The sequence below is a fragment of the Hoplias malabaricus genome, chromosome 2 (genome assembly GCF_029633855.1).
Source record: "Hoplias malabaricus isolate fHopMal1 chromosome 2, fHopMal1.hap1, whole genome shotgun sequence".
Taxonomy (NCBI): Eukaryota; Metazoa; Chordata; class Actinopteri; order Characiformes; family Erythrinidae; genus Hoplias; species Hoplias malabaricus.
Window position 1 is genome coordinate 7,266,340 of NC_089801.1, and position 20,576 is coordinate 7,286,915.

Consider the following 20,576-nt stretch of genomic DNA (forward strand, 5'->3'; position numbering starts at 1 on the left):
TGTACAGAGATTGACGAATACACAGTTGAATAAATTTGGAATGTTTTTGTATTAATTCTAAAAAAACAATAGATCTCAGCCTGTCTCTGCTTTTAGATCTGACGCATCTCATTTACAAACTGTTCAGAGCTTCATAAAAGTCACTGTGTCTTTGTTCATTTGATACTTCGCTGCTAACTCGGCTCTTTTCATTCATTCATTCATTGTCTGTAACCCTTATCCAGTTCAGGGTCGCAGTGGGTCCAGAGCCTACCTGGAATCATTGGGCGCAAGGCGGGAACACACCCTGGAGGGGGCGCCAGTCCTTCACAGGGAAACACAGACACACACACAGACTCACACATTCACTCACACCTATGGACACTTTTTTTTGAGTCGCCAATCCACCTACCAACGTGTGTTTTTGGACTGTGGGAGGAAACCGGAGCACCCGGAGGAAACCCACGCAGACACAGGGAGAACACACCAACTCCTCACAGACAGTCACCCGGAGGAAACCCACGCAGACACAGGGAGAACACACCAACTCCTTACAGACAGTCACCCGGAGCGGGAATCGAACCCACAACCTCCAGGCCCCTGGAGCTGTGTGACTGTGACACTTCCTGCCGAAAAAGCATATGGTAACAATCCAATGCAGCCGTGACGTTATTTGTAAAGAACAATTTTTTGAAAAATTCAAGCCAGAAAGAGAAATAACAATGTGCCACGGGGCCGTACTTTAATTTTATATATATTTTTGTTTCAATGCAGTGTGTACATTTACAGGACTTACATGGAATAAATATCAGAAGAAATCAAACAATCGAATTAAATAAAAATACAAACATAAAATGTGTCTTATAATAAGAATTCCAAAGTAAAAGTCTATTTAATAAGAAATTGGAAATTACATTCAACCTGAAACAAAGAAAGTCCATTTCATGTCAATTTTCTCGAAATAAACGGATCAATCTTACTTTCAACCATCTCTAAAAACAAGAGTTTATCCCCCCTCTACAAACTCAGCTACAACGACAATGAAAAACAACGTAGTCCTGAAGTGTACAGCTTTGTCTGTTTAGTGTAGGTTTGAATGGAGATGCTAAATCCACTAGACGCAACAATCAAAAAAGCATGATTTAATAAAAACATGAAAACAAACCCAAAAGTAAAGTCAGCTTTAAAAAAAAAAAAAGAAAGACACTCTACATATGAACAGCACCTCTTGGAGGTTTAGATACGAAAACATAGTTTCATTTATTTTCATCTGAAATGACAGGCTTTTTGTCCCTTCATCTCACATCGCTAAATATGTGCTGCCCCCAGCAAAACAAGCTCAAATCAGAGAGATATGATAATAAATAAAATCATAGTCCATGGTTGGTTCCTATGTAAGAAATTCAAAAGCTGTGTTTAAAAAGCAGCCGTCTCAGGAGAGCACTGAGGCTGAACTGAACCAAACAAAAGTTAATTAACTGAACACCTTTGGGGAAATCTTCCAGTCGGTTTCTGGATACAGAAAAAAAAATACAAATAAATAAAACATAGGGTAAATACACGGTCATTAACAAAACGCTTCTCAAAGCCCTAAAGAGAAGTGTGAGGAACAGCGCTGAACACCAGCGCTTCTCTCAGTGAATGATGAGCTGTTTTCAAATTCACGAGGAAGTCCTATTTCTCCTTATTATTAGTGACTTTACATATAACTTAGCTTTAAATATGCTCCCCGGAGCTTTAAACAAATATGTAGATTATATTATTGTAATTGATAGTGAGGTCTCCTGCTGCGCTGCTCGTGAGGCTCTCCATCATAAGACCCCTGCCATTGTGTAAAACAGCGAATTAGCTGCATATTGAGGAGGCAGACACGCCTGAAGCTGCTGTATGACTTGATGTTTCTAGAGCGGCTGTTAAACTAATCACGCGCCTTGTTTTCCTCGGTAACTAGCGGAGTATGATGAAACACACATCAGGTGTATTTACAGCAGGGAGCTCTACAGCCTCATCAAACACAGCTGATTAACATTCAGGAGCCGTTCTATCAGACCAGGGCCATAATCCGGAAAAAAGCTGTCAGTTACTTTGCTAAATTAGAGACCACTGTGACGTGATTAATTTTAGTAAACAGCACGTTATTACGAAAAACTGGAAAGTGACTGAAGCATTTTTCTTGAACCACATCAAATCAACATAAACATTAATGTTGAGTCCAAGGGACCAGACTGAACACGTCTGAACTGAGTTATAGATTAGTATTTTACACATTTCCTAAATTCCTGTCTTTAATTTAGCGGCAGTGTCTGTGATCACAGCTTGTTCCTATTTGCAGAATCTCCACTTTTATCCATACATCATTACTTCTACTGACACCAACAGGCCATTTTATCAGAAACACCAACCAAAATGGCTGTCTGACGTATCCGATGCTACACAATCGTTCAGCAACCTGACACTGAAAGAAACTGCTACAGGACCACTTCAGGACCACCACTGACCACATTGTACTTGGATTGTGGACCCTTCTGCGGGACTGGGGTAGCACGCTAGTGTAGGGTGACCAGATCTGAGATGGTGAAAACGAGGACACGTTTCGAAGGGGGGCCTTACGTTTCGGCATGAGCTTTGCCTGACGTAAACAAGGACTACTGACGTGCAGACTGACCAATTAAATGTTTACAGAGAAGGTTATCGACCAATAACGGTAGCTCTACAGTCAGAGCGTCCAATCAGAAGATTTTAGGCTACTTCACCACGCCCCCTTCTCACTCAAGCGAACCAATCGGAGTAGGGGAGGGCGGGACTAGTTTGTGATCGAAACGCTTCTCGAAGTTCTATGTAAGCTCTAGAAAAACAAAATCCCGGACGTTTGTGAAATTCCGCCCGGACATTTTTTTAAGTCTAAAAAAGAGGACATGTCCAGGTAAAAGAGGACGTCTGGTCACCCTACGCTAGTGGGTGTTGTGTTCATATCAGTAGGGTCTGATCCACTCTGTACTGTAACAGGTGGGCTACATTAACTGTAAACTTGCATATGGCAGGCGTAGCTCAGAAAGCAAGACTGGTATCCAGAAAACTGGAAGCACAGTGTAAATGGCAGACTATGATCAGGTCATGAATACAGTGCTAAACCGCAGCTGATCTAGCTCGACCTCCACAGCCCCAGAGCTCTGGTGTAAAACAAACAAGGCCACACAAATACCACAGTACGTTTCATCTTTGGTTTGGCCTGTAAATGGATAGCGAGGATTGACAGGCATTAGTTCAACAGTCAAAAGGTAATGGACCTCAAATCATGGTCATTCCTGACCACGCTGGCCCTGCAGTGCCATTAGAGAAAGACCTGAATGAAAAAGCATTAATGTAAGGGTTGTCAACACTGCCCTGAAAGCTAACATTCGACCGGTTCTATTCACCGCGGTCAAATCAGAGTCTGTCCGTTCAGAACGTAACCATGGAGTTGACCTATCCTTGCTCCGCCCACAGTTCCCTGCCCTACTGCCCTCAGGCTGTGTCAGCATTTACTTGGTTGATGTGTGTAATGAGTGTATTTAAAAATGCCTCCATTTCAGTGAAGCACTGATACCGTGGACTATGTGTCACACAGAAGAAACCACTGAGGAAAAACATCTTAAATTAGGATCACCTGCAAGCTTGGTCATGTGATGAGCAGGAACTCCATTTCCCAGAATCCTCTGGGTTCATTAGAGCTGACTATGCTCACCTGCTGAGAGCTGGACTAACGACTGTGGGAAGCAGCACTGTAGAGGGGTGACTGTTACGTGAAGATACTGATTTGTCTCGATTTAAGAAAACAAAGAGTGATAAAGAGAAAGGAAATGGCTCCTAATAAAAGCAGAGCTAACCTTCTCAGTTGAACCCATTTTTCTGATAACCTCCTTCTCTTTTGCGAAAGCTCCCCCATGTGGCATTCCCATTTCTGTTTTATTCTCTCCCTTCTTCCCAGTTAAATATTAACCATGATTGACTGCCCTCAGGCAGTGCCTCCCATTGGTGCCGGGGTAAAACACACTCCCTGACTAGTACACACAGAGCTCAGATCCCAACCGAGGTGAAAATGAAAACCACTCTTCGTCACTGAAGGTGATCTGCGTTTGGCTCCACTCCCCACCCACCACTACACTTTTTTCTCTGAAACCAAGCAGTTAGAGTGGTGTTGTTGTTGCAGCTACCCAAGGAACATAAGTGCGACAGAAACAGCAAATCTGCCACTATGTAAATGGTAGCATGATCACACAGTACAGAGTGTAATATTTCAGAAACTAAACAACTGACATGAATCAAATTTGTGCACATTGTGCAGCGGAGTCTTACATTACACCAACCCTCTGTAAAGCTTCTCCAACCTGGCACCAGTTGCTATTAAAAATGCATTTGAGAAAGTGATTGTCATTTGTTTTGCAGGTGTCTAATCCAGCCACAGCTGCTACGTTTGGCAATAGTTTGTACACAGAGCGTATCTGCGGGCGAACCACGGATAGGTCAATTATAAACTCTCTGACGTTCTAGTAGTGTAACTGACAATGACCTGAGCCTGTTCCACTTTAGAGCAGCAGTGCCCTGGTGCATCACTTCCAATACCAACTAAAGCATAAAGAAAGTTTGCTTTCTCATGGTACAAAAGACGAACGGAGAGAAAGTATGAATATGAAAGCGCAGCTTCGTTAGGAACGGGAAAAGAAATGAAAGCAAAGTCCTGGCTAGAACACAGACCGGAGCCAAAAGGAAAAGATCACATATGTGTCAGTTATACGCCCGTCGCTCTGGAGACTTTCATCACCCGGGCGCAGAGACAAATTCAATTCTGTGAGAAGTTGAAAGGCCTCCCAGCTCGGCTCAGAGTGCAGCGACTGAAAAGTCCTTTTCGGCTGCTGAATGCAAAGAAATCAGTGAAATCTCTTGCTTAACGTCGCACGGTTTGGGCTTGATACAACAGCAAAAAACGTTCCTATCACTGGAAGAAAAAGAAAAAATGCAAAATCTACAGCGCGAAGCTCTTTCAGGAAAAACTACAAAAAGGAATCAACACACGAGATAAACACCCTCACCACTGCAAATAAATAATCAATACATTTACACAGAAATACAGTCTTAAGACGCATGTGTGTGTGTGTGTGTGTGTGTGTGTGTGCACTCTGTAGAAGAATGAATTGTTGGATTCTGTTGATAAAAATGGCATTTTCCAAAAATATGGAAAAATATATGAAAAAAAATATTCAAGTACCTCAGCAAGAAGAAGACCGGACACAAACTTGGTGAATAACAAAAGAGCAACAGCGTCTTAGAGCCACAATCATCGCGCCAGCAGAAAATATACATACAGCACCAATGAAGTTGGGTGTAGTAACGGTCAGGTTGAGGGAGGTGGTGGTGGTGGGGGTCAGCTGCATGCTCCATTGTAAACTGTAAACAACAAATTCTCCACCAACCCCAGCTTTCTAACCTCATAAATAACCCACTACAGTCTGCATTTACACTGGAAAAAACGTGAGACTGACTGTGCATCACTTCCACGTGAATACAATGAATCGAACACACTTTAATGTCATTAACGCCAAACCCAAACAAACCATTCAGAGGATAAACTGCGCTGTGTTCAATTCAGCAAATAAAGAGTGTAGTTGTGCGTAGGCACCTATTTTCACTCACAGAATCATAGCTTCATTCCTCTGGATCTATGCATTGGACACGATGTACACAGTCAAACTTCAAAGCACCACTTTTCAGTGTAGACACATCATACCGTACTCTGTAGCTCCGTAAATACTACAACTCTCACAGATTACATTTCTATATAAATATATTGCATTCCATAAACAACATGCCTCTGCTAAACTCAGGTCCCGTGATTATGAAAGTGAACACAGATGGACTTGCACATCCCCACAGAGAAAAAAAGAACGTGCAACAGGCCTTGACCGATCCTTCATGAATCTATAATGAAATAAACAGTGCTCGTACATCGCCTTCCCATGCAAAACACATCCCGCAGCTTTAAACTACACCTTAAAAAAGCAGAAGCGTACTTCCTGCTCGGCCACCTACACACGCTATAATATTTACACAGTATTCATTATTATATTCATGCGAATTTTTATGATTGCATAGCTCCATCACAAAATAACATTGTCTCAGCCAGAAAAAAAAGAAAGCTGAGGTAAAAAAAGAGTTTTTGTTTGACCTAGCTTATATAACACGCACTCCTGAAAAAGCAGCCAACCAGTAAATACGGAATGCTTTTGGTCGCGCACAGAGAAATCAAATGAGTGAATAAATAAAGAGAATATTACAGTAATACAACTGTGGAGTAAAACTGGTGGCAAAGCAGGAGAAACGCGAGAGAGGATGTAGTGATTTGGCACAACTCTGAGGTGTTCTCATGCCTCTTTCTGCTGCATTAGTTCATATTTGACAGTAAGAGGGCTGTGGATGTTGGCTTTTTTGAGGATCCACTCATGAGTTTGAAGCCTACAGAAGGACCGAGGGCACTCTAAGCTGCCCGGCGGCCGTGGGGATGTGTGTGGAAACAGTCAGCAGGGTTGCATCGTCCATCTGGGCCCTGGGGTCCGGGGTGTCCGGGTATGCCTATCCCTGGTAGACCTGTAAGAATAGACAAGGGGAGGTAATAAGACAAAGGTAAACTGTTAGGAGACAAACCCCAGTATAAATCACCCTCCAGGTTAAACGTGACCCCGACTAGACTGGTGGATTGCAGATTACCATTTTAATACGGCCATCTCGCCTGTACGATCCAGTCTTCAGAATCACCTCATACACAAAACGGGCTCCTTTCTAAACTATCCCAAGACACCCATGAATATAACGTTCCTCCTCTTATTTGGCAACTCTCTAAGAGGCACCTCAGAGGATTCTATGCTTGTTAGATTTTTCAGGAGGCGTCAAGCACCCTTGCGCTTAAACAATGCTGTTGCAGATTTGATGAGAGGGAAACTCTTGGAGGACAACATTTTCATGGTTTGGGAAGCAAGTGTATACCTGGTGGGCCTGAAGGACCTGGTGCTCCTGGAATCCCCAAACCTAGCTGACCCCTCTCCCCTTTCTGTCCTCGATAACCTGCACACAATGCAAAACACCCAGTTTCACTAATCAAGTACAAACCAAACAGTACAGTCTTGTCTCTCAGTATAAACCCATAGCCACAGATAAGTAGGGGCAGACCGATAGATCATTTTACTGATAATATCGACTGATACTGAGTTCTCACATACCCCACTAATAAAGCATCAACGCTTAGTGGCTTGGTTTATACTGTAATGAACACTGATCATATCAGTCACTAAAGCAGGGCTTAACTGGAAGTTTTAATTGGAGGAAAAACAACCACATTAGCATTGGAATCATTGATTTTCTAGGTTTTAATCTTCTTAATATCAGCTTCTGTGACTGTGACAAAACTATTCATATTCATCAGGGCCTAATTATAAGTTGTAAAAAAAGTAAATAAAATCTTTTATTCCAAATATAAGCTCATTAGGACACACCTAAGACCTCAGCAGGAACACTTCACCCATGAACTCCAATTATGCCGATATTTAAATAAAACCTAGAAAGGACCAGTAAACAGGAGCTCATTCGCCTGATGGTAAGTGGAGCCTACTGGCCTTCAATCTTTATTAGTGAACTTAGCATTTTCTCTGAGGGAGTATTCATATTATTAAGATTATCCTCAGTTCAACTTTAACTAGTTTCAACATCTAAATAAACAGCTTTTAAATAATTATGTAACATCACAGAATGTATTTGCTGATTTTAACACATTGGGATAAAAGTGAAATACAAAAACATCTGCACAGGCCAGATTTCAAGATCAGTTCAGGAAATAGTGCACCTGTGCATTAAAAAGTGTGTAATTTCTGTTCTGATTTCTGATCTTGTGCTGTATTAAGAAGAGGCTGTACATTTAACATCATGGAGCAGGGTTAAACTGTGGAAGGGTAACTAGCTGCTTAGCACTCGCATATTTGTGAGCTGAATTTGTGACATCACAAAAACATGAAATTCAAAACTAGCTTTTTTCTCAGCTTAATTTCATAATACAGTGGAACCTTTACTAACAAACGCCTACACTAATGAACTTTCCAAGATACGAACCGGGCATTTGAATATTTTTTGCCTCCACCAATGAACCATGACTCTAGAAACAAACCCGAGCCGGCGGCTGGAAATGGCCCCTGACCCCAATAGGCGAGTCTCCCAGTGCGCCCAGACTTGAGTGAGCATTTAAGATTAGCAAATTGTAGCTTTAGCAATTTAGCATTAGTGTAAATAGCAGACATCGAAATTCGTGCTAAGTTAATCCGTATCTACGCTTCGTCTCCCCACATTCACCCACCTACTCTCCGTTATTCCACCCACCCCCCACCTCCCGTCATACAGCCAGTGCCTGTGTTACTCCTCCAGCCAGTCGTCACGTCTTCAAGGTAGCGATTAACTTAAAACTTTTTTTCTTTTTTATTACTGTTACCACTGTATTTCTCTTTTATGTTTAGTAATGCTACATGTATTTTTTTACTAATTTGAGAGAGTTGTAAACATATATCAGTGCAAAAATGGTGACTTTCGGGGTGGGGGCTGGAACACATTAATTGCTTTTCCATTATTTTAAATGTGGAAAATAGACTCGAGAAACGAACTTTTCTACTTACGAACCGGGTCACGGAACGGATCAAGTTCATAGGTAGAGGTTCCACTGTATTTTATATAGACTGTGTGGACTGGGGAGTGAAGTACATTTTTAAACATTGAAAAATCTGTACATTTTACATTAAATGACAAAGACAATTCTGTTTTTCATGACATAGGAGGCACATCCACAGCAAATTTAACTTCGGGCAGCAGATTTCCATGTGTGACCACAACGCTGTTGCAGAGGCAAGGCTGAGCAAACAAAACAGGCATAACACACACTAACAAACATATAGGAAAACACAGCAAATGCAAACTAGTTCTCTAACACAGACTCATGGCAATGATGTATTTCCCCTGACCGTCTCAAGATAAAGTCAGTCAATGCATGCACATGATTGCAATTCCCACATGTCCGAATGCACGCATAACAGTTGCCTCTCTATAGCTGCTGGGCCTAACTACAAGCATCTCTGCAGATTCTAATATTGCATACTGCACTCCTACGTACCTAGAGGAGCAACAGCCCACAGACTACAAGTGTAATACTCCAGGGAGAAAAGGTCCATGAACGCAGATCTAACTCAAGAACACCACTCCATCATTCCACTGAGCTAAGGCGGCACACATACAAACACACAGAGTGCGTGCCTATGCCTGGAGCACACGGAGACGCATTCAGGGAAAGAGATTGCATTCCATGGGAAGAACAGCGCTACTGTACCTTTGGCCTGTTATCATGGCTCCCTGTGGTCACATACTCATGGGCAGGTCTCAAAACTAAGAGAAGCAAGGGGTCATTGCAATACAATAGCAGCAAAATATGGCCCTGGTACTTGTTATAGAAGGCTTTGATTACATTTACAGCATACAGCAGACCCTCTTATCCAGAGTGACTCACAGTTCTTTGTTACAGATGAAAGCGAATATAGCTTTAGGAGTCTTGCTCAAGGACTCTCACTGGTGTAGCGTTGTGTGTGCGCCCAAGAAGATCCAACACTACCCCACTGTGCTGCTTTGAAGTCAGTGGTATTGCCCACACCAGTACACCAAGCAGAGCCAGAATTGCTGCTTAAATTCAGTTTTCTTTAGAGTGCATTTATTTATACATACGGTGATTATACACTGAGCTGCCGCTTTCTAAAGTACACCTGCCTCACTGGCACAGGTAGACTGACCATATAGGTATAGTGTAGCACATCTGTAGCTGCATTAATCATCTAATTTCTACTCCACAGATCAAATATCAGAACCCCTCCTTTGTCACTGACTGGTGGCAACTGCATTGACATTTTCGGAATTTAGCTGATGACTTAAACATTCATGTACAAATGAGGCATACTTGCATGTAACAGTAGAATATATGGGATGGTTATTGCTGCTGAATGTGAGTGAAGTTACTGAGGCAGAATGGATGAAAGACAGCCCCAGAAATGTGGGGCAGGTCTTATGGTGCGATATCATGGGGAGAATTCTTGGCTGTAGCTCATCTTTTTTAATATTGTTGCTGTCCAAAGAAATATCTCCAAACTAGTAACTTTGTAGGAGAAGGAAAATAAATAATTTTCAATGGAAGTCTGTGAAAATAACAGTCATCCATTGTCTGTAACCGCTTATCCAGTTCAGGGTCGTGGAGGGTCCGGAGCCTACCTGGAATCACTGGGCGCAAGGCGGGAATACACCCTGGAGGGGGCGCCAGTCCATCACAGGGCGACACACACTCACACTTACGGCCACTTTTTGAGTCGCCAATCCACTTACCAGTGTGTGGTTTTGGAAAATGGGAGGAAACCCATGCGGACACAGGGAGAACACACCAAACTCCTCACAGACAGTCACCCGAAGCGGAACCTGAACCCACAACCTCAGGATACTGGAGCTGTGTGACTGTGACACTACCTGCTGCACCACAATGCCTCAAAGTGAAGGACAGCTGCAGTGTGCACGATGTAAACTAAAAATGGACAAAATGATGACGTATGTTTTTTCTTTGGAAAGTGATAATTGTTGGTGATTTTTTATTTTTTTGTTAATTAAAAATGATTCATGATTCTTAAATCTCTTGTCTGGATTAGTTTATTTTGCAGAATGTTTTTATGCAGCAGTGGTAAAGATATGCTACAGGTAGCACTTTTCAGGTGTAAAGTCATAGCTTTTCTGATTTAAAAAAAGCCAGTGAGTGTAGATACAAGATCGTTGCACATAATGAAATAGCAATTCAGTCTAGAAGCAATGACTTCTCTTCAGGAAAGAATTTACATAGGCTTTCGCATTCTTTCATAACATTACCATATTCCCCTGTAATCCCTGCAGTTTACAGCCAATGCAAACACACCAAATTTATTCACACATGGTTGTTGTAAGCAGCATAACAAAATCATAGCCTGGTACATTGCCGTTATTTGAAACACTAAAGGTAACACTCGGTTACGATGGTTAAATATAACCAGACTTTATCCACTCAACCAGGGAACATCTTATAAAAATGACCTGTTTGGTTATTACTTTAGACCATAAATGTGATATTTTTAATAGAGTTAGAGGAATATGTCACAGAGTATTAAAAATATTAAAAGTGATTAAAAAAACAACTTTTAGTTGTCACTTAAAGCATGACAAAACATACAGTACATATGTAGTAAAATATACATGTGCATGAGTAGGTTTAATCTCAGATACATTACATGCTGAAAATATATACATTATATAGTCTGAGATTTGGTTTAGAATAAAAAACAACAAAGAAAATTAAAAACACCTCATCACTTTCTGCAAAAGAATAACTGGAAGGAAAGGGCATAAGAAATCAAATGGTGCATTAAGCAGACAGGAGGCAAGAAATCCAAAACAGGAAAATAGCATTCGTATAGTGTAGCGTTTGACTGAAAAGCATTATTTACTTTGACAGCACCTTCAGCAGGCAGTGGCTGTGACCGTAGCTCTTCGTGTGAATGGACTCGCTTGAAAACTGACCCCAGGCGAAATCAGCATTTCCGAAGCGAGAGCGAGAGGCCGCTATGGCAGGGATATTTTTCTCCATAAACCATTCGTTTTGGCACAATCCATATTAAAAGGCCAAATTGGATATTCCAATGGAGGACCAAAGCCAGTGAAGGGTGACGAGAAATAATGAGGAAATATTACACTCCTCAAAGTTAGAAGTCAAAAACAGCCAAATTTTAAAAAAAGTTCTTAAATGACTGATTTACCAAGAGACTCAACATAAACTATGCTTTTCTCTGCTTGTTTTTTTTTTTCTTCCTCAACTGTTGAGCTATCAAATGCTAGAAAGGCATATCGTAAAGACATTTACAATGAGAGCAGCCAAATGTGAAAGCATTCGGCCCAATCTACATTTCAGGACAACAACATCTGGCCACTGTCAACAACACTACATTTCAATAGCAAACAATCAAAAATGAAAGGTACGGAGAAGAGTTTTTTTGGAGCAATGCTATGACAAGCACATTTGTTTTCCTAAATAACATTATGTGTATGGGTCCTTACATTCATTCATTCATTATCTGTAAGCGCTTACCCAGTTCAGGGTCACGGAGGGTCCAGAGCCTACCTGGAATCATTGGGCGCAAGGCGGGAATACACCCTGGAGGGGGCGCCAGTCCTTCACAGGGCAACACAGACTCACACACCTACGGACACTTTTAAGTCACCAATCCACCTACCAACGTGTGCTTTTGGACTGTGGGAGGAAACCGGAGCACCCGGAGGAAACACAGGGAGAACACACCAACTCCTCACAGACAGTCACCCGGAGGAAACCCACACAGACACAGGGAAAACACACCAACTCCTCACAGACAGTCACCCGGAGCAGGAATCGAACCCACAACCTCCAGGTCCCTGGAGCTGTGTGACTGCGACACTATCCTGCTGCACCACCGTGCCGCCCGGGTCCTTACATATTTAACTGAAATGTTCCTAAGGAAATCAAGTGTGTTTCTTTTATGGCATTGCTCCAAAGAGCCCTTTCACACACCTTTATGTTTAAGAATGTCATCTGAACACGGTGAGGTAGAAGCATGTGCATTCAAGGCACAGGCTGAAGCATTTGAACGTTTTCAACATTAACACACTAATATTATAAAACTGACAGTAATAAAGGTCTGAGAAGCGTGTGCAGCCAACTTTTCTCTTTTAATGCAGGACAGGACCTCTGTAATTCAGAGAGAGGCAACAAACTGAAGCAGCTCACCATAATTGATGAGAGGGTTGGGGGAGACAATTGGCTAGATTTGATGAATGACCACCACCACTCTCTCTCTCTTTTCTTTATATGTGTTTGAGTTTCACTAGTTCTCATTCCAGAACGAGATATCTTTTATTTACTTGGTGTTTCTTACACTCTCTTTCTCTGTCCACCCTGATAGTACATTCTCTTATTCTCAGCCAATTCGTCCTTTGTCTTCATATATTCTCTTTAGCCTCTCTGACATGTTCAGCTGTTTTCTTGTGGCTTCATGGCCTTTAGACTGTGCTGATAAATGCACAAAGTGAGAGAAAAATACCTGCAAATCCTTTGCAACACAGTTCCAGTCAGTTGTGTTAAATGCCCTCAGACAGATTTTCTAAAACATCAGTGCAAACACTTTTTAGCTTCACTTCTGCGCTAGACACTTAAGAACTTGATCACATCTTTACTTCTCAGGTGGTCAGTTCAGCTGGAAGCTCTTTTTCTGTCTCAAGCAGGATAAGCTTTGTCTGTACAAGGCATATCAAAAAAAAACAAAAAACATGAAGAACAGCCAAAACAGCATTTCTCACAGTTTTCTCTCGGTCTCTGTCCTACATACATAGAGGCACACGGTGTTACTGATCTGTCAGTCACTTTTCAAATAAGCATTTTTCCTTGACTAGGAAATCAGAGATTACTGGAAAGCCAAAGGGGCCAAGCATGTACCCTTGTGACACACCACATTAAGAGATATGAAGATTTTAAGCCCTGCATATTTTTGTACACCTAAAAAAAAAAAGTAAGTGTCCACTGTTAGCTGTCAAGGAAGCAGACAGCTTCTTCAGTCTGAAAGTCTTTGGCTCCTACCTTGAGGACCTGGCGGTCCAGGCTCTCCAGGGGGTCCTGGGGAGCCATCATTACCAGGAGGCCCTGGGGGACCCTGGCGACCATGTGCAGCCAATATAGCTGCCGGTGTCTTCTGCAGCATGGCGGAGCTTGATAATCTCTCTGCAAAAAGACATTAATTGTCAGTAAGTGAGACCAAATATACTACATTCATGATAAATATAAAAGGCGGTATTGGCATAAAAATCACTGCGGAAATCATACACGATTGTCTGATACCAATTACAACCCTCGGGGCCTGACTTAATTTCCTATTAAACTAATGTTGACAAATCTCGGAGTGCCCTACACACGCACACTGAGAAAAAGCAATGAAAGTCAAAACTAATCAGCCCCCGGAGGGAAAAAACCCTACAAGGACGTCTCAGTTGCAGCAGATGTACCTTCAAAGACGCGCAATACTTCATTTCGGATGAACGTTTTAATTTCCTCCATGGTGGCAGGATCACTCTGCAGACAAAAAAAGAAAGGGTACACAAACATCAGTGCAACATGTGCTACAGATTAAGAAAAAGCAATTATGAAATGGTGATAATGCATGTTTTATTCATAGTGGGAATGCCAGTGCCTTCAGAGATAAAGGAATGAATGGCATGTAACAGCATTTTAATCAGCCGTTTGAATGCCATCTTGCATAGCATGTGGATCATTTGGTGAGGCATTTTATTTGGAGGAATTTCGGCTTACTAACAATATATCTCAAAAGAAAGAAGGGTTCATTTTGCCATCCGACAACTTCTATGTATGATGTGTATAGGGTGGGATTCAGTAACTTAATTAAACAGCTATTGTGTATTCCAGATTAAAACCATATCATGTTTTGAAGGCAGCTACAGTGCCTTGCGAAAGTATTCACCCCCCCTTGAACTTTTCAAACTTTTTACCACATTTCAGGCTTCAAACATCAAGATATAAATTTTAAATTTTTTTGTGAAGAATCAACAACAAGTGGGACACAATCGTGAAGCGGAATTAAATTTATCGGATGTGTCAAACTTTCTAAACAAATAAAAAACTGAAAAGTGGGGCGTGCGATATTATTCGGCCCCTTTACTTTAATACTCTGTAGCGCCACCTTTTGCTGCAATTACAGCTGCAAGTCGATTGGGGTATGTCTCTATCAGTTCTGCACATCGAGAGACTGAAATTCTTGCCCATTCTTCCTTGCAAAACAGCTCAAGCTCAGTGAGGTTGGATGGAGAGCGTTTGTAAACAGCAGTCTTCAGCTCTTTCCACAGATTCTCGATTGGATTCAGGTCTGGACTTTGACTTGGCCGTTCCAGCACCTGGATACGTTTATTTGTGAACCATTCCATTGTAGATTTGGCCTTATGTTTTGGATCATTGTCTTGTTGGAAGATAAATCTCCATCCCAGTCTCAGGTCTCTTGCAGACTCCAACAGGTTTTCTTCCAGAATGGTCCTGTATTTGGCCCCATCCATCTTCCCATCAATTTTGACCATCTTCCCTGTCCCTGCTGACGAAAAGCAGGCCCAAACCATGATGCTGCCACCACCATGTTTGACAGTGGGGATGGTGTGTTCAGGGTGATGAGCTGTGTTGCTTTTACACCAAACATATCGTTTTGCATTGTGGCCAAACAGTTCGATTTTGGTGTCATCTGACCAGAGCACTTTCTTCCACATGTTTGGTGTCTCCCAGTGGCTTGTGGCAAACTTTAAACAAGACTTTTTATGGATATCTTTGAGAAATGGCTTTCTTCTTGCCACTCTTCCATAAAGACCAGATTTGTGCAGTGTACGAGTGATTGTTGTCCTATGGACAGACTCTCCCTTTGCATTTATACGAAGACTTGATTACACACAGGTGGTTTGTATTTATCATCATCAGTCATTTGGGACAACATTGGATCATTCAGAGATCCTCACTGAACTTCTGGAGTAAGTTTGCTGCACTGAAAGTAAAGGAGCTGAATAATATTGCACACCCCACTTTTCAGTTTTTTATTTGTTAAAAAAGTTTGACACATCCAATAAATTTCATTCCACTTCACGATTCTTCAGAAAAAAATTAACATTTTATATATTTATGTTTGAAGCCTGAAATGTGACAAAAGGTTGAAAAGGGGGCCGAATACTTTCGCAAGACACTGTAAATTCTAGCTGAAGCTGTCTTCTAAGGTAACTTTTTTTGACCAAATATAAGGGCAGCAATATAAACAATAAGTGTTTACATAATTATTCTGTTCAGCAACTGAAAGTCTATTTAGTTTGAAACACTGAAATGACGCAATGGTTATTTCATCCTAAAGTGACTTTCTTGTTCTTTCATGTCCCTGATGTGATCCGCTAATCCTAAAATATATTTCTCCTCTTAATATTTCTCAAACACCTCATGTTATACTAGGATAGCTTAAAAACAAATATGGCTAGCAACCAAGACACATTACGAAAGAGAGTGAGGCAGAACACAACCACTATTTTAGAAACTATTTATTTAATACTCATTAGCACTCATTAGTATTTTTATCTTCAACATATATACACTAACAACACTGATGTTTCAAACACACACACACATTTATATAACTCTCTTCTTATAAGCATAACACTTTATTATTCTATACTCGAGAAGTTGTCCTCAATGAACAAAGAGACCATATCTTTGACCACCTCTTTGACCTACATTTTTCTTCATTTTTTCCTTTCTTCTGAACCTCTCTTAGGCCACACGTGCTCATGTTTTTACTTCCATTTTATTTCTGACTTCTCCAAAAACCTCAGGTTATTTGTTGGTTTGCTGCGCAGTAGAGCTGTTATCCAGTAAGCTGTTTAATCAGCAGTGTCCTACTAACAATACACTGCTTCAAAGTGAATGTTAAGGAATGTTTTGTGGAAATAACTTGCTTGTTTTTGTGTGTTTACTTAGGAAACATACTTCTCAGCTAATGGAGGATACACATGCTAGCACCGGCTAATTTCCAAATGGAACGTTCTAGCGAAACCTAGCTTTTACATCCTGATTGTATCGTTTAAATCATGATGTTCCATTTTGTAAACTGTTATATAACAGTTCTCTGTGACTGTGTATACAGAGGTGTTATGTGGTTTTCTGTGGCGCACCAAGCACCACTACGCACCCCCTACTGCAAACACACACACACACAGACACCCCCCTCCCTCCTGTGCGACCCTGTTGCAAGCCTGTTTGATTGGAAGTGGGAGGTGTTTGACAGATACAGCACACCAGGAGACTTACGAAGGCTTCAGAGCAGCAGTCTATGGCTAACAAACAACACAAAACCCAGCTCGCTCTTTAAAGCCAGAGTGAGAGAGAGAGAGAGACGGCAGTCTCCAGTAATTACACACCATCCCTCTGAGGTGCTGGCTGAGTGAAGTGTGTGTTGTACAGAGATACCAATTATTTCTTCTGGAAAGTTCATGGGTATGCTGCACATGGCCCAACAAAAACAGCAGGAAAAGCCTCTTGTGTTGGGCTTAGGGACAGGGGTTGGTACAGCGATGTCACAGCGAATGCCAGGTTATTAACCACGCTTATCCAAGTCAAAATACCATCTTATTATAAACAGCAACATTACACTCTCAGAAAAAGGGATGACCTGACCAGATTAACTGAAAGCAGAAATGAAAGCCCTCACTAGAAACTACATTTTAAATAAGCAACAGTGGAAAAGAGGAAGAACTCCAGAGCAGTCCCAAGAGACAGGCTCCTAGAACAGTCTGGAGGCACCAAGGCGCACAGGAGGACAAGGATACCCAGAAGAAAGTTCTGGTTTCCCTAATTACCAACTAGCCTTGTCTTAGCATAGCCCATAATCAGGCGCAGACACAGGTGCTACTCATTGTCCTTAATTACACAAGAAGAGCTCTGTGCCTCCCTCTGGTGGGCGAGGGTGGTCTAAGAATCATTTAAGCATTGAGATTGTTCAAACTGTCATGGGTCTATATATATATATATATATATATGTGTGTGTGTGTGTGTGTGTGTGTGTGTGTGTAGGCTAATGCTATGTTAATGCTAATTGTATGTTTAAAAGAATTCTGATTTTACTCTGGCCGTTGTACATCAGTTTTACTTCACCATAGTTGTCTATTTTAGATGCAAAAGGACCTCATGGCTCTGGCTTGTAACTCACACACACACACACTCACACACACACTAACTTACTGTTAGGAAATGGACATATTAATGTTGAAAAGTTCATACACACTAATAATTTATACAGTGCAGATTAAATATTACAAATGTATCAGAAAATATACGGTCAATTCATTTGCCTGATTAGTAAGAGTGAAACTGCAACTTTCTTACAGATTCTGTGTTTTTGAACTTTTCACATTCCCATAATGAGCCAGTGATAATTAACACATGAAACACTAAGAGACACATACCAGTGGGTTAAAGGTGCTGGTGGATCCTAACAAACCAGGTGGACCGGGTACGCCTTTTTCTCCAGGCGGACCTTGGAGTCCAACAGGCCCTATCTCTCCAGGTCGTCCCCTCTCTCCCTGAACGCCCCTCTCTCCAGGGATCCCCGGATCACCCTGAAACATCAAACATTCAGCTCAGCTCAGCAGCAGGTTAGTGTCGCAGTCACACAGCTCCAGGGACCTGGAGGTTGTGGGTTCGATTCCCGCTCTGGGTGACTGTCTGTGGTGTGTTCTCCCTGTGCCTGGGTGGGTTTCCTCCGGGTGACTCTCTGTGAGGAGTTAGTGTGTTCTCCCCGTGTCTGCGTGGGTTTCCTCCGGGTGCTCCGGTTTCCTCCCACAGTCCAAAAACACACGTTGGTAGGTGGATTGGCGACTCCAAAGTATCCGTAGGTGTAAGCGAATGTGTGTGTGTCTGTGTTGACCTGTGAAGGACTGGCACCCCCTCCAGGGTGTGTTCCCGCCTTGCGCCCAATGATTCCAGATAGGCTCTGGACCCACCGCGACCCTGAACTGGATAAGTGGTTACAGATAATGAATGAATGAATGAACTGGGCTTTTGATGAAAATCACTGCAGCTGTTGTCCTGGAGGATTTGTAGCCCATTATATGGCAACACATTTAATTACAGTTTGCTGTATTACTGGTGTGGTTTGGAGACCTGAAAAAGATGATTAGGGTGTGACATGCCTAAGGAAGAACAGAGAGCGGCCAGTACAGCGTAGGCTTATACAACTCTTCCGAAAATATCAGTGAAATGAAAACACTAAAATAAATGTGATTCAGTTTATTTAAATATGTTCATAATCTTCACCGCTGCTATACATTTTTAAAGACCCATTTTGGCTTGATATACATTACAAATTTATACATTGTGATTTATGTGTATTTTTAAAAATTGACATGCCATAAACCTGTAGAGCGTGTGTTCCTCTAATGTCTCTACTTCACAGGTATAAGATTTCAACTCAATTCCACACTTGTCTCAACCTCAAGATAAGAATAACACACCCTATGTTAAAGGTCTGTGGACACTCTTTTGGTAAATTTAAAAAGTACATTGAGGCAACCACTAACAGTCATTCAACTCTGCACCCAAAGCTTAGTTAAAGCACGAAATGCAACCTTTGCAAACCTAAGGAGGCTTAAACCCAAACAGCACTGAGCTGTGGACCAGTGGAGTTTTCTGGGGTGATGAAGCTACCTTTCATTACATTAAGGATGAGTTGGAGTGGCATTTGTGCTGTAACATCAGTGCCCTGACTGCACTAATGTTGAATGGCTGAATGCCTTCAAATCATTGCCACAATATTCCAAAATGTAGTAAAGTTTTGCCAGAAGCTGCCATTACAACAAAGAACGTGACCAAAGACCCATTAAGACCAATTATTTCTGAATAAATTATAGATGAACAGGGGTCTATACACTTTTAACCGTACAATGCTCCTGTCAAACCTTAGGCCATGTTTGCAAACATTAAAATAAGTGAAGAACATTTGTTTACCCAAGATAGGCACCGTTTTAATTGAAGGTAGAGAGCAAATTATGCATATTACACAACCGTTGTTTACGGCAAACTATTTGTCTGCAGCAAACAGAACACTGCACTGTTTTCAGATAAGCAGAAATAAAAAAACAATTCAAGTCCTTACCCGCTCCCCTTTGGAACCTCTGTCCCCAGGCCTGCCCCTGGCTCCCTGTGAGAAGGAAATAAATATGAAATTACTGGAAGGCCCTGTGTTGAGATATGGAGGGAGGGCTGGTCCATAGCCATGATGTCCCTTTTCAGAGCACAAGGCAGTGGCAAATAATTGGATACTGAGAATGAGGCTGACCCTGAGGCTAAAAACATTTCTCGCACACCTACCACTCAGAATCAATTGCTTTTAGACAGTAGCAGTGTATGGAAACACACACACCCTGCATGCTTTCTCGCTGATTGTTTCAAAATCACATTTTGATGAGTGAAATTGTATGGCCGATTTTAAAGCTGCATTTTGCTTCTCTTTTTCCCAGGGGTAGAGCTGACAACTTTTTTTGCATGGGCCTTCACACTTAAAAATAGAGGCTCCTAAATGGTTCTTGAAGTGGACACACAGTTCTAAGAAAAAATTGGTGCAGAGCACTCCCATAGTTTGAGCTTGAAATAGTTTCTGACAGTTAGAGACCTGACAGAAGACTGGCTTCCGTCTACATTTTAGAAATACGTGTTGGGTCAACGTCAGCTGCTGTCATTAGAAATATCAGCTTTTTGTTGATCACTGTAGGTTATGACGTGAGGGTCTGGATCGGTTTTAACAACTCCATTATTAGGGATTCCTAAAAGTGGTGCAATTTCATAAATATTGTTAGCAGAGCCACATCCGTCCATGGCCAAGGATGCAACTCACCTAAAAGTAGTCTTACTATAGTTTCTCTCTAGG

General features: G+C 41.7%; 1 protein-coding gene across 1 annotated transcript in view; it reads right to left on the bottom strand.

Annotated features, from left to right (window-relative positions):
* Positions 1–6,490: 6,490 nt before the first annotated feature.
* The window catches only part of LOC136674221 (collagen alpha-1(XIX) chain-like), a 48,500-nt gene continuing 34,414 nt past the window's right edge, over positions 6,491–20,576 (bottom strand). Inside the window, exons 24-29 of the mRNA XM_066650120.1 lie at positions 19,806–19,850; positions 18,118–18,270; positions 14,128–14,194; positions 13,706–13,846; positions 6,997–7,074; positions 6,491–6,600 (exon numbers count right to left, since the gene is read on the bottom strand). Of these exons, the coding sequence (XP_066506217.1) occupies positions 6,491–6,600; positions 6,997–7,074; positions 13,706–13,846; positions 14,128–14,194; positions 18,118–18,270; positions 19,806–19,850 (594 nt within the window). The remainder of the gene's footprint in view (positions 6,601–6,996; positions 7,075–13,705; positions 13,847–14,127; positions 14,195–18,117; positions 18,271–19,805; positions 19,851–20,576) is intronic.